Source organism: Marmota monax, unplaced genomic scaffold (assembly GCF_021218885.2).
Source record: "Marmota monax isolate L192 unplaced genomic scaffold, Marmota_monax_Labrador192_F-V1.1 WCK01_AAM20220418_F8-fsc00068, whole genome shotgun sequence".
Taxonomy (NCBI): Eukaryota; Metazoa; Chordata; class Mammalia; order Rodentia; family Sciuridae; genus Marmota; species Marmota monax.
The window spans coordinates 2,357,899-2,373,378 of record NW_026692352.1 but is presented as its reverse complement, the minus strand read 5'-3'; the positions used below and the strand labels follow the sequence as shown (position 1 = coordinate 2,373,378).

The window sequence follows — 15,480 nt, the reverse complement described above, 5'->3', positions numbered from 1 at the left end:
TCGGTCTATTCCCTAAAGACCTAAAAAGAGCATGCTACAGGGACACTGCTACATCTATGTTCATAGCAGCTCAATTCACAATAGCAAGACTGTGGAACCAACCCAGATGCCCTTCAATAGAGGAATGGATTTAAAAAATGTGGCATTTATACACAATGGAGTATTACTCTGCATTAAAAAATGACAAAATCGTAGAATTTGCAGGGAAATGGATGGCACTAGAGCAGATTATGCTAAGTGAAGCTAGCCAATCCCTAAAAAACAAATGCCAAATGTCTTCTTTGATATAAGGAGAGTAACTAAGAACAAAGTAGGGACGAAGAGCATGAGAAGAAGATTAACATTAAACAGAGATGAGAGGTGGGAGGGAAAGGGATAGAAAAGGGAAATTGCATGGAAATGGAAGGAGACCCTCAGGGTTATACAAAAGAACATACAAGAGGAAATGAGGGGAAAGGGAAAAATAATACAAGGGGGAGAAATGAAGGTCAGTAGAGGGGGTAGAGAGAGAAGAGGGGAGGGGAGGGGAGGGGAGGGGAGGGGGGATAGTAGAGGATAGGAAAGGTAGCAGAACACGGCAGTCACTAGTATGGCAATATGTAAATCAATGGATGTGTAATTGATGTGATTCTGCAATCTGTATATGGGCTAAAAATGGGAGTTCATAACCCACTTGAAGCAAAGTGTGAAAGATGATATATCAAGAACTATGTAATGTTTTGAACAACCAACAATTAAAAAAAATTAAAAAAAAAGAAAATTTTATTTTTTTTTTTAGTTTTAAGTGGACACAATATCTTTAGTTTATTTTCATGTGGTACTGACGATGGAACCCAGTGCCTCATGCATGGTAGGCGTGCACTCTACCACTGAGCTACAACCTCAGCCCAGCAATGGGTTTTTGAGTGTGTCCATGTGAAATCATACAGAAGTATAAATACTTGTTTTATCTGAAGAATGTAATTCCTGGTAGGGTTAGTAGTTGTAGAAGTATAGGACTTAGGCAGTCTTATCAAAGAACTTGAGTTGTAGTAAATGAAATGCAGCAATACTGTAGCAAACAGTGCTGCCATAAATAAGCATTTATACATACTTTTGAGTGAATAAAGTACCTAAGTACAAATAGAGTGATCACTGAGAACTGCAGGAGGCAGACGTTCCCTTTAGAGCAGGCACTACTTGGATTGGGCTTGAAGACAGAGGAGGTTTTGATCAGTAGGGGGCACTGCATGGATGTAAGAATGGGTATGGTGTGTGATCAAGTCAGTGCAAAACCAGGACTTCAACCTGTATTTCATTGAGCTCTACAGAGAAGCTTTCTGTAAACGGCCTTGCAATGTTTAGACCTCATGTGGGATGAGTAACACCTGTATCCTTGGAATATATAGCTTCTTTACTGATTTTCAGGTCCCAGAAAGGCCAGGGTGAGTTGTCCATGGTTGGCTGTGGGAAGGTTACCAAGGCAACTGTCCTCTTCCTCTTGGATAGTGCTTCAAGAGTGTCTGAAAGCCTGCTCCCCTGTCTTTTCCAGTGTTGCCTGGGCTATGTGCCTAGGCTGGGCCTACCTAGATCATGAGTTTGGTGATAGGTGGGCAAGAACCACTGGATTTTTGGTATCTACTGAATGGACTCTGGTTTAGTATGAGTTATTTGCTTTGCTTTATATTTATGTTGCATTAAAGAACCTTATCTTTGGTCAGCTCAAGGTTAAAACCTCTAAAGGTTATACCCACCGTTTCTTACTTTGGCTGTCTTTAAGCTTAGGTTTTTAGAGGTGGTATCTAGCAGCAGAGCTCTTTGTGAGATAGTTGGCCCTGGCAGCTGTGGGAGCCAGTTTGCAAACCAAGAAGAAAAAATGTTTGAGAGCAGGATAAAGAAGCCTCTTGTAGAGTCTCAAGCTTATAACTAGAGTTTTGGGCCTGAGTGCAGAGCTAGATCCATTACAGATTTTGATGGACTTTGGATTAGTGATCTAAAAGGATATCTAAAGCACCAAGGGCTCTAGCATCTACCTTCTTCCCTCTTTTCTGTCTATCTATCTGTCTATCTATCATCTCCCTTTTTGAGGCTCTGGGGATTGAACCTTGGGCCTCCTTGCCTCAATGATGCTTGTCAAGTGTTCTACCATTGAGCTTCACCCCTAGCCTATATCATATTTCTTTAACCCCAAGGCAATTATTCTTCTAGGAGCTGTGACCCTTTAGCCTGCCCTTAGAAATCTGTCTAACTCTGTATGCAAACTCAGCCTTCTAGCATCTGGAAGTTCCATGTTCCCCAAGTTAAACTCCAAAGACCAATTCAGATTTCTTTTTTTCTTTTTGACACTGGGGAGTAAACCCAGGGGCACTAAACAACTGAGCCAGGTCTCTGGCCTATTTTGAGACAAGTTCTTGTTAAATTGCTTAGGGCCTTGCTAAGTTGCTGAAGCTGGCTTTGAGTTTGTGATCCTCCTGCTTCAGCCTTCCAGGTTGCTGGCTTAAAGTCATGTGCCACTGTGCCTGGCCCAATTCAGATTTCTTAAAAAACAAAACAACAGGGCTGGAGTTGTGCTTGCCTCACACATGTGAGGCACTGGGTTTGATCCTCACACCACATAAAAATAGATAAAATAAAAATATTGTGTTCATCTACAACTAAAAATATTTTAAAACAAAACAACAACAAACCATCTAGAATAGATGGAATAATATACTAAGAAACAAATAAAATACAACTTTCTGTTCATTCCTCTTCTCCATACATCTTACCTAGTCATATCACTAAGACTTGAAGAAGACAAATTATCACTTGCATGTATAAGGTTCACATGGATGACAGGGGCAAGAGAATTAGTGAAAAATGGCTTTATCAACAATGAAGCACAAACTAGAAGGTAAACTTTTTGAAGACAGATTTTTAAAAAATTGTGTAGCTCTAGAATCTAACATAGGTTGTGTACAGAATAGGCATCAATAGAGGCAAGAATGAATGAATGAATGAATGATGGGTTTTCAGTGTTTCTTGTTAGGGACTTAAGATTCCAGCCAACTAAGTTGATGTGGTGGATGGACGCAGGCTGGGGCCAAATTCTAACTTCTTTGTACACTAAGATAATATGAAATGTTTCTCCTCATAGGGTATTACTCTTGGCCTTTCCTTTTTTAGCATTCCTCTCTTTTCTTTAATTGCCATTTAAAGATCTGTATTCAGTGCAAGAGATGATGAGGGGAATGTTTCCCTGAGGACATGGCTTTATAATGATAGCCAAGGCTTTGTGCCTGATTAACTCACTGACCTCTGAAGACACTGAGGCGGGAACACAGTTTTAAGCAGTCAGAATTAAAAACTCTTGTGTGTATGGTGGGAGTGAAGGAGGGAGTGGGATAGGAATTATGGTAAGATGAAAAGAGAATAGTAAGAGAAATCTAGAGTTTTTAACCTCTTTCTCAATATCATGTTTTTACCATGTTTTGAACTTTTGTGACCTAGTAGAAAGGGACAGAACCAAGAGATTGTCTTTTGCCAATAATTCACAGTACCACCTAGGACTAACCACTGATGCTCTGTGAGTTTCATTTTCATTTGTCAGGTGGAATTTGGAATCTCTGCCTTTACCTGAATTCCTGAATTGTGGTGAAGATTGATGAGACATTGAAAGAGAAAGCTCTGCAGAATAGAGGTGATGGTGCCTTGAATCAATATAGAGAGAGTGTAATGATTGTGGTCACCATTCTATCTTTATCATCATCTGAAAGAATAAGCCATTGTAGCCCTGTCCTGGATACTCAGTTTCCTCTGACCTTTCTGTTCTTTCCCGTCACTCCTCATGGTATAATGTGGGTGATCCAGAAAAGCGAGTTGTTTCTGCAAGGCTTTCTGTGCCTCTGATTTCACTCTGTTGGAGCAATCCCCAGGCTATCTTGTTATGGTTAGTCTGGAGGTATCTATAACGAGTACAGACTCTGAAGTCAAGGTATCTGGATTTGAATCCTTATTTTATAATTCACTGGCTGTGTGTGTTTGAGCAAGTTAAATAATCTTTCTGTTCCTCAATTTCCTATCTATAAAATGAGGAGAATATAATAACTGCCTCACTGTGTTACTGTGAGAGTCAAATGGGAAGTATATGTGGAGATCTTGGAATAGCTCCTGGCATATAGTTAAGCATTCAAAAATGGTTTGTGTTATCTTAATAATTATTATTATTCAACTGGATTTTCCCTGATAGGAACTTTTTTGGACTAGGGACCATGTCTATTTCATTATTGTATTTTTAGTCCTTAGCACAGGGTTGATGACAGAGCAGGCACTTGGTAAGAATTTCTTGAGTAAGCATAAACATTTGAATACTAGATCTGCCATATATGGTACTAATTTTACAACTATGGATAAAAGACTTGTCTTCTCTAAGTCCTAGTTTATCTTTTAAATGGGAAATCATAAGCCTTGCCTTGTGAGACTGATGTGAGAATTAAATATATGTGAAATGCTGAGCAGTATGTAAATATCATTCTTCTTTATACCTGCCATCTCTATGACATGTGGGGCCTCGTAATCTGCTAGTTACTGTATTACTCAAGTAGTAGACTGCTGAACCCAAAGATGCTTGTTAAGTGGTATTTTCTGGATATTGGGCCTAGAACAGAAAAAGAAAATAGTACCTTAGGGTTATCTTTAGCATTTCTAGCCTTTTCTCTTTGCCCATCCTGCTTGTTTTTGCTTGGATAGTTCTAAGTTCCTAAAATAGTCAGAATTATGCCTCTTAGTTTTCCAAGTGTCTTAAGTAACCAGAAGCACTTTTATTTTGGCTCCTTTAAAGGTTGTTCTGTTTGGTCCTTGCCATTCTTCATTAACCATTAGTATATCCTGCTTATATGCAGTTTCCTGACCTCCTGTACTTTTTCCAGGGTCAAAACAGCACCTACATCATTCCAGGTAGATCATTTTTTCTGGTTCTCCTATACCAGTGGAAAGCATACTGGCCTATGAGGTAGAAGACCTGAGTTCCAGTCTGGCTCTGCCACTGTCTAAAGTGTGTGACCTTGGGCAAAGCTCTTACCCTCTCTATGTTGCAGGCTTTTCATTATTAAAATGAAGTATTTGAACCAAGTAAGTGGTCTTTAAGTATCCTTAAATTCTATGTCTGAGTTTGGACAAATTATCTTTTTGAGGTGTCTTTTCCCATTTGTAAAATAAATAGGTTGGCCTGAATAATTTCTAAAGACACACCTAGATCTGAATGTTTTTTTTTTTTTTTTACTCTTAGTGTTTTCCTTTTCTTTCCTTTCTTTTCTCTTCTGTCTTGTATTGCTTTCTGGAGCATTTCTGTGACAGTTAACAGCTGCAGACAGGAAACCCTTGAACACTTCTAACTTGGCAAAGATAGCTGCTCCCTCTGAGCCTCATCCCAGCACATTTCCTGTGTTTACAGCTTTTGGGTTTTGCACTTAGTGACAGGCCTGACAGTTTATACTCTAGATCTTTCTTCACAGCTTGGTGCAGGTTAGACCAGATGCACACCAAATTGGGAGTCAGGAGACAGAGTCAGTCTCTACTCAGCTGTGTGTCCTTAGACAAATGACCTCCCTTCTTAGAATTTAATTTCCTCCTCCAAAGAGCTGGAAAGTTTAACGTGGTCTTTATGACCATAATGTTGAAGGATCTGACATTTGCATCCCTCTCATTCCCATGAAGGGCCCTCTTTTTAGCCTGTTTCTTCCACATACTCCATTTTGGAAGGATTCCAGAGAGCTTCCTTTGCATTTCTTATATGGGACAAAATAAGAGGAAAACAGGGAGCCAAACAGCCTTTTCAGGCACTGCCTTGTAGCAGAGAATTGTTGAGATGGGGAGCTGGTGTTACTGAATGGCCCAGCAAATTAGCTGTGTGATTGCTAACTAGGTAGACCCCAGTATACATTTATTCTTATCAAGACTCTGGAGACAGAGTACCCCAGTTCCAGCTGAGCTTTCTAAGTCTATGTAACCTTGAACAAGTAAAAGGGATAACAAATGTAGAAGTGTTCAGCATAATATCCAACATGTTCATTCTCTCTTTCTACCTTAGTTAGAGTGTACTAATTCTGTTTTTGTAGAGAAAGTAAAAAGATGAAGAGAAGCTAGAGACAGACTTCACCTGTGATTAGAACTTTTGTGAGGTGGTGTCTGGGCCAGTCTAGGCTCAGAGCTCTGATCCTAGAGAAGGAGACTTATAGGGCCTGCACTGGTTGAAGAAGGATTCTTAGAGCAATAGGGATTTTCATTAGCCAGGGAGGGCCAGAAAGTCTTAAGGAGCTAGAGAAAGAGTAATTCTGTGTTGCTGTCTGCCCCTTCTTAAATTTTGATGCTTTGTTTGGTATAGGTTGGCTTCCCTTAACGTGCCCCTGACTCTTCATGAAGAGGTATTATCCAAGGGATTTATATTTTATTTTATTTTTAAGGAAAAAAAAAGTCTTAAGGAGAGAAGCTAACATTTGTTTTGAACAAACTAGTTTTGCTTAATCAATTGGCTATATCATTTGCTTACATAATCTTAAATACTTAAAAAGTTATATGGTGATGGTGTGATGATGATAATAATGATGATAATGGTGGTACTGTGGAGTGAAACAGGGGTGCTTTACCACTGAGCTACATCCCTAGTCCTTTTTATTTTGAAACAGGGTCTTGCACGTTTCTGAGGGTCTCAAGGCTGGTCTTGAGCCTGAGATCTTCCTTCTTCAATCTCCTGGGTTTCTGGGATTGCAGGTACATGCCACCATGCCTGGTTCCTCAATCATTTTCAACAAGTGGATAGTAAAAGAATAGTGATTATTATATGGAACTGGAGTTATCACTGGGAAACTGCAGTTTTCTCCATGGTAACGTTTTGAAAAAACTGTAGTATATCGTGATCAATATTGGTATTGATATCATCCACTGATCTTGTTCAGATTTTCCCAGTTTTATATGCATTAATGTGTGTGTATGTATGTGTATGTGTATTAGATTTTTTTCTAATACCAAAGGATTCTTCCTGTCCTCATATAAATACCCGCAACTTCCTTCTATCCCCTTCACCATTCCTAACCTCACTAATCTTCATTTCTAAAATTTTGTCCTTTTGAGTATGTTATATAAACGGAACTATAAAGTATATAACCTTTTAAAAATTGCTGCTTTTTTTTTTTTTTTAATTACTGAGGATTGAACCCAGAGATGCTCTACCACTAAGTGACATCTCCAGTCCTCCTGCCATTTCTTTTTTTTCCTTTCTTTTTTTTTGTTGGTACTGGGGATTAAATCCAGGGGTGCTTTGCCACTGAACTACATCCCTAGCCTTTATTATTTTTTATTTTGAGACAGGGCTTGCTGAGTTACTGAGGCTGGTCTTGATATTGTGATCCTACTGCCTCAGCCTTCTGGGATTGAGTTGCTGTAATTACCGACGTGTGACATTGAGCATGGTTTGAAATTAGCTTTTTGGGGGCTCAGTATAATTTGCTGAAAAACCATCCAAGTAATTGTGTGTATCAATAATTCATTCCCTTTTTTTGTTGATTATTTTTCCATTGTATTTAAATATTGGAGTTTAACCATTTACTTATTGAAGAACACAAGGGCTGATTCTAGTTTTTGGCTATTATGAATAAATATTCTACGAACATTTTGTGTGAATCCACAAAAGATTTTATTCAGGAGAGTTATCTCAGATTTGAAGTTTAGAAAAATTGTACTGACTTCTTTGTTGAGGATGAGTTTGAGAGAATCTAGAACACAGATAGGAATATCAGTGAGGAAACGGTTGTGGTAACTCAGTCAAGGTCTGAACTAAGTTCTTTGTGGACTGGGATATGCTTTGCCTTGAGACCTTACCTTAAGAAGTCAGATCAGGCTTGTGGAGATGAGGGAGCAGGGCTGAGAGTCTGGACTTTCATGAGGATGAGGCACTCTTCTTTTTGGACAGCCCCCAATTGAGGGGAGACATTCTGCTGCCATAGTGGAGAAAGACAGCAGTAAGGAAGAGCTAGACTTAAGCTGCTAAGTCTTAGAATGAGACTTGTGGCTGCACAGTTGTTCAGTAGATGTTCTTGGCTATCTTTCCCCCCCCAAAAGGAAGAGGGAACTTTTATTGTTTGAGTAGAAGTTTATGTGGGGTAGAAAGATAACAAGAACTCTCTCCTAGTTCTGGTCTCTTGTGGAGCCTAGAAATGTGTTTTCTGGTATGCCAGCCAGCAACAGGTCTCAGAGGTTTGAGGCCCATTCTCTTGTTGCTATTGAAACTGGATACACATTGTTTTTACCCCATGTGGTGGTGTGCCTCAGTGTTTATATCATCAAGGCATTTGTCATTGTGCTGCTGTGTTTGAGACTGATTTTGGGGAGCCAGCCTCACTTTCTGAACCCAGAAGTGTATGATCATAGAGGGTCTACAGATGGATTGGACATCTCTCCTAGACACTGTGCCCTTATCCCTATCTGGGAAAGTCCCTGGGTGCCTAACCTAACACTTTTAGAAAACTTTTCTCAGAAGAAAGCTGTCTTGAGTTGTCTGTAATTATTTTTTTGGTCATCTTAAACCCTGACAAGTGCTGGCTAGGGCACAAGAATGTTTGGGTCAGGCACCAGGTCGGAGAACTTGGGGTTGCTTTTGAACAAGTGTGTGTTGATTCACTTCCTCTGGGGATGTCTTGTTTCTTGGCATAGTCAACTTTAGAATATAAAGACCTGTGGCATGCGGGCCCCTAAAACTGGAAAGCTAATCTTCAAAGTCTGTACACAGTTTTCAGTTGTCTCTAGACAAGATATTGTGTTGCCCAGTACTGGGCTAGACATGGGGGAATGTGAGAAAATATCAAAGACTTCTCTTGCTGTAGTTGGTAAGATGGTAAAGCAAAGGTAAAGCAAAGAATAGAGATCTGACAAATGAACAACTAACATTGGTACAGGGCTTTACTATTTTTCAAAGAACTTTTCTGATTTTTTCAGATAAGAAAATTAATACTTAGGAGTAAACACTATAGAGGAAAGTTAGAATTCAAAGATTCACATCTGCCACCACTAAAATTCAGCATATATTTCAGTAATTGGAAAGTGGGGACAGAAGAAATCCTAGAGACCAGAAAATTATGTCTTATTTTTTCTGATTTCCAGAACTTTTGGCTAGTTCACCTGGTTCAGTTTCTAGCAAATAGCTATTTGAAAGTGTTAAATGAGTGTTGAAATAAGTGTTTCAGCATGTAAAAACGGAACCAGAGGTTAGATACTTTTAATAAGAAGGTTATAGAAATAGAAGAGCGGGCAAATAGGAAGTCTAGAAGGAGTGTGCAGTCCTGTGGGAGATCAAGAAATAGGCAATGGGAAAACAGAAGATGCCTGCCCAAAAGCCCACGTTACTGGCCTGTGTGGTGGGGACTAGCTTTAGGGTTTGGCCATTTTCTTCTGAAAGGAAGCTTCTCGTGAGATCAAAGTTTGAAGAAAAGGATATTTAGAGGAAGAAGATAGAAGTAGAACACAGGAAGGAGTGGCTTTAGTGCCTTCCTGAGGAGAGATGACTAAAGATTTCTTCTTAGTCAGCAAATGATTAGGTTTCATATGCTTTCAGAGAAGGTCTTCTTTTGCTTTTCTTGCTCATTCTCGCTTATATTAGAAGTATAACATTGGTACAGGCTATCCCTTTACTAGGGATTAAGTTTTTTTTTTTCTCTCTCTAGTGACTTTTATACTTTGTTTCTAAGTTCTAATGAGAAGGGGCCTTTGCATAGTTTTTATCAGAGGGCTAGACACTAAAGAATTTAAGTGTTCTCTCTTTGCTTCCTGGCCCATGTCCTGAGCTCCTTCCCTCCACCACACTCTTATACCACGATGTTCTGCCTCATTTTGGGCCCAGAGTAACGGAGGAGGCCATCCATGGACTGAGACTGAAACCAATTTCATCTGCTACAAGCTATTGTTGAGGGCAGAACTGAGGAAAGTCATGGGAAGGCAGATTACAACTTGATTGGGATAGAACTGGCCAATCACTGCATAGACTTCCTTATGAGATGTAAATATCTATCCCAGCTGGTGCTGGTTAGTTTGGATGACTGTCAGAACAGGATGATAGAAGTTCAGTGCAAACCAACTGCATAGTTCATGAAGTCAAAGAAAACACTATGTGTGTGGTGTTTTATCAACAAGGATCAGGTGGAGTTGGGTTGGTTAACAAATGAAGAAAAAATAATAAGGATGATGGCAAGATAGGCTTTGAATATGGAAGGATTTAAAGAGATCATTAGAAAAATGAATAGGGCCCTTAAATATTAAACAGTCTCTTAATGAAGAAACAGTCTCTTAATCACAGAATGTAGTATCGTATGAACACACCCGTTTTTAAATAATAATAATAATTATTTTTTAAGGTGGACACAATATCTTTATTTTATTTTTATGTGATGCTGAGGATCAAACCCAGGGCCCACACACGCCAGGCGAGCGCGCTACCACTTGAGCCATATCCCCAGCCCCTGAACACATCATTTTGTTGGTATAAAAAATAGACATAACAACACCCCAAAATAACAACAACAAAAGAAGAATTTAAGACAAAGCTGTGAAGTTCTATCTTATACTATTTGGAAACCAGTACAAGCCAAGTTCTTGTGTTTGCCCTTAACAGAAAAAAGGAACCCAATAGAACAACCTCCCACCTCCAACAGCCTTGTGTTGTTGGCCTTAGTAAGAGTAGTGCTAAGAAGCCCTGATACATAGGCTTCTCCACACCTCCCAACCATAGCCTTGAAACAGGACGTGGCATAGGAAGTTAGTATGGTTTCTAACCGAAGTGTGGTCCTGCTATTACTTTGCTGGTCAACCTAGGGTAAAACACCTCATTTGATGCCTTAGTTTTTCTCTCCAGATATAAAATGAGTAGTGGTCCTTGATGCCCTCCAAAGCCTTTGTAATATCTTCCATTTGCAGTCAGTACAATGAGGATCCCAACGTATTGTATGTCAGCAGCTTTTGCAAGATCGGTAAGAGCACTTTGACTTTCTAGTTTTTTAATATTCTAGGTTGTATAAGATGCTGTGCTTCTTGCCCTTGGGCTTTCTTTGCTTGAGTTGTTCTCCTTTCTGCTCCCAACATCTTATCTCTGTTGTTTAGACTGTGTTATTCCCTATTACTCTGGTTTCTTGTCCTTTGCCATATTTCACTTTGTGTCTTTGTAATTCATATACTGTATTCATTCTCTTCGTACTTTTTGTGAGCAAGGACTGTTCATCTCTGAATTTTTCATTCAGCAAATTCTTCTGGACATTCATTTGTTCATTTACAATTGTTTATTGAAGCCCAACTGTTGTGCTAGGAACTTAGCTAGGTACAAGGTATTGGCTAGAAGCCTGGAATCAGCTGTGAAGAAGATGGCCATGGTTCCTGCCACTGTGGAACTTAAATTTAGTGAAGATGACAGACATTAAGCAAAGAAATGATTATGATTGTGAAAAGTACAAGTGAAAAATATAGGTTGTTTTAAAAAACGTTTCATGTGGACCTAAGCCAGTTTGGGAAGGAGAGTAGGGATCAGGGAAGGTTCTGTTTAGAAAAACTATTAAGCTTGAGATCAGCAGCACGAGTCAGAGTTTGCAGATTAAGAAAGAATGAAGGATGTGTTGACACATACCTCTAATCCCAGCTATTTGAGAGGCTGAGGCAGGAGGATCACAAATTTGAGGTCAGCCTGGCTAACTTAGCAAGATCTTGTCTCAAAATAAGAAAAACAAAAAAGGCTGGGAGTGGAGCACCCCTGGGTTCAATCCCCAGGACTGCCTCCAGCGAAAAAAAATTCCATGCCTCCCCCCAATTTGGCTTTTATTGGTGCATTATAACCATCCATATAATTGGGTTCATTTTGTATGTATTTAATTTTTTTTTTTTTTAAGGTCCTGGGTATTGAACTCAGGAGCACTTGACCACTGAGCCTCATCCCCAGCCCTATTTTGTATTTTATTTAGAGACAGGGTCTCACTGAATTGCTTAGGGCCTCACTAAATTGCTGAGGCTGTCTCTGAACTTGCGATCCTCCTGTCTCAGCCTTCCAAACTGCTGCCCAGCTTCATTTATATATTTTTAAAAACGTTTTATCAATTCTTTTTACTTATGTATAACATTAAGATACATTTTGATATAATCTGAAAAGCATGGAATATAATTTTCTCTAATTCATCCCCAGCACTTCCCCCTTGCCCTTTGTTTGCTAGACCTCTAACTCGATCCTTTCTATTGTGACACTCAGCACATAGTGTTTTAATTGCCTGTCTTTCCCACTGTAGTAATTGAACTCCAGAGAGCAAAGGTAAAATCTGATTCATAATCTTTATGTCTGACTGCCCATCATGGGCCTGAAATATGAATCATGCTCAATACATGTTGTTTAAATGTTTTTATCATATGCTGACCAAAAATCTCTGACATGCAAATTATATGTGCTTTTGTGTGGTACAATTGATCTTTCTGAAATTTATTTATAGTTTTATAAGTAAATTCCCTCTCTGAATTCCTCTCTGGAGGTTGAGGAATCTAATCTTACCTTTGTCTCTCTGGTTAGCCTGCCACCCTCCATCTTGTAGCTACCTAGCGGTTGATAGCCATCAGTCAGTCTATGCATTGGTATACAAAGAGCTCTTTGAAGAGTTCAAGGATTTTAGAAGTGGTATGTCAGGAAATGGAGATGAAGACCAAATATATGTTTTCTAATATCACAACTAAAAAATCATTCATTTTATTAAGTTTTATCCCATGAGTATGTGCCTTTTAGTATTCTGTGTAATGAAGTAGGAAGTACACATAAAGCACATCTGCATGTATAAATTTGATTATCTCAAGGAAAAGCACTTGTGTGTTGAACTGTAAATTGAACTACCTCCTTTTTTTCAAGGAACAGTTTTTACTTGAAAGAACAACTGGATAGCCAATTGTGATTATTCAGGCTTGTTAGATATTTTCTAGAAAGTTAATCAAATGAATATTTTCCCTAAGAAAAACAACTGATAGTATTTGTTGCCAGTGATAAACTCCAACTTGTAAGTGAAAATTAGATTCTGGAGAATTTATATCTGTCACTATGAGTTTGACAATTTCCCTGGACTAAAAGCTTTCCTGATTAAATAAAAGTGGTGTGGTGATATTAATAATTGTGATTATTTTGATACTATCTAAATAAAATATGTCAACATTTGGAAGCTCTGCATAACTTAGTGAACCAATAGTTTCCAAATGACTGGTACATCATGTTATAAAATCATGCTTATATAAAGATCCATTCAAAGTACAAGATAGACCAATGAATTTCAATGTTACAAAGTACAAAAAGTTTATCCATATAGTTTCAGATTTCACACTGCAACTAACCTGTAGTTAACGTAACCATAACTTCTTGTCAAGCTCACATGTAGGATCAAAGAAGAATAACCATAATTACCTGAAAAAGCTTTTGAAACACTCCTGCCTTTTCCAACTGCTTATTTGTTTTGATCTTCAGTCAAAACAATGCAGAGTAATAGAGTAAATGCAGAAATGAGTATATAGACTATCTAGCTGACTTCTATTAAGCTGGATATTATAATGATTTGTAAAAACATAAAACAATTTTATCCTCATTTTTTTCAGAAAAAGATTTTCTGAAAAAAATTCATATATATGAATGAATATGCACCAGGATTTGTTCTAGGAAAGCTCACTCACTGAGCCACAAACCCAGCCTTTTTTTTTTTTTTTTAAGATAGGGTCTCACTAGTTTGCTTACAGTCTTGTTAAATTGCTGAGGCTTCACAATGGAATATTACTCAGCATTAAAAGAGAATAAAATTATGGCATTTGCAGGTAAATGGATAGAGTTGGAGAATATCATGTTAAGCGAAGTAAGTCAATCCCAAAATACCAAAGGCCACATGTTCTCTCTGATAAGTGGATGCTGATCCACAATGGGGAGGCGAGAGGCAAGGGTAAAATGGAGGAACTTTGGGAAAAGGAGGAGGGGGTGGGTAAGGAGGGTGCATGAGGGCTGGAAAATGGTAGAATGATATGGACATCATTACCTTAGGTACATATTTGACTACACATATGGTATGATGCTACTTCGGGTACAACCATAGAAATGTAAAATTGTGCTGCAGTTGTGTACTATGAATCAAAATGCATTTTGCTGTCATACATACCTAATTAAAATAAATTAATTAATAATATAAACAAATAAAAAATTGCTGAGACTGGCTTTGAACCTATGATCTTCCTGCCTCAGCCTCCTGAGCTGCTGGAATTACAGGTGTGTGCCATTGTACCTGGCAAAAATAATTATTTGTAAAATGTGTTATTTTATATTAGTTATAGATTTATTATTCCAAGATCAATTAATAATATAAAAATTTCTGGGTTCATTTTTATTATGGTAAATATCAAATAATTCTTTGGGATTTAAAATCTTTAATTATATGAAGGAGTACTGACACCAAAAAGCTTAAAAACCTGGGCCTATGTTATTCTTTTTGCCTAGAATGCTCCTTTTTTTTTTCCAGGAGAAATTATACATATAATTGTGAAGTTAATACTTGGATTATTCATTAAAAAAAAATCAAAATGACAATCTGGGCATGATGGCATATGCCTGTAATCCTAGTGACTCAGGAAGCTAAGGCATTAGGATCACAAGTTCAAAGCCAGCCTTGGCAATTTAGCGAGGCCCTCAGCAACTTAGTGAGACCCTTTCTCAAAATAAAAAATAAAAAGGGCTGGGGATGTGGTTCAGTGGTAAAGCGCCTCTGGATTCAGTCCCCAGTACCAAAACAAAATATTTACTGAATATCTTATCAAGAACCTTAATTTTTTCTTGCTGCTGGGGAAGTGGTCGCAAACCACATTTGTGAAGATCATATTCTAGTGGGGATTAGACAGTTGCTTTATAGTATAATAAATGTTACCAGTGATAGCACATAAATGTGTGGGAGTTCAGGCTAATGTCAGAGTCTTATATTTGCCCACTCAAAGGAGTGGTCACTTTGATTGATCTGAACCACCCATTTGATTCTCAGTGTGACAGGAAAAGTGGCTAAAGCAAAAGATGGGAACTGTTCATTTACTGCTCTGGGAGGAAAGGATTCTGTAAATGGATTGAATGTCAGCTTTACATCAGTCCCTCTTCTACATGTTTTAACAAATTCAGCTTTACTTAATGTTCACAAAAAACTCATGCAACAGAATTTGCTAATGATAAATTGGAGGCTCAAAGAAGTTAAACAACTTGTTCAATATTATATGGTATATAACTAATGAAGGTGGGATTTTGCTGTGTTCTGATTGTTAGTTCAGGGTTCTTTCTTTGAAGTAATAATTCATTGCTAAATGAGTGGATCTTCTAAGATATTTTCAGATGGCTGAAGGAAATCTTGATGGGCTGGAATATATAAGCAGTAGAAAAAGTCTCAGGAAGGAAGGGAGATGACTTAGGAAATGCTTGGTTGAAAGAGTTATTTGTGAATTTTGGCTGACATA

General features: G+C 38.3%; 1 protein-coding gene across 7 annotated transcripts in view; it reads left to right on the top strand.

Annotated features, from left to right (window-relative positions):
• Nucleotides 1-15,480, top strand: part of Stim1 (stromal interaction molecule 1) — a 258,583-nt gene that overhangs the window by 143,491 nt on the left and 99,612 nt on the right. The window contains exon 1 of one of the 7 annotated variants that reach the window (XM_046441802.1): nucleotides 10,865-10,970. The exons of the other annotated variants lie outside the window; for them this stretch is intronic. Within the exon in view, the coding sequence (XP_046297758.1) occupies nucleotides 10,880-10,970 (91 nt within the window). The 5' untranslated portion in view covers nucleotides 10,865-10,879. Of the gene's footprint in view, nucleotides 1-10,864; nucleotides 10,971-15,480 lie in introns of those variants that run through there. 7 annotated transcript variants of the gene reach the window in all.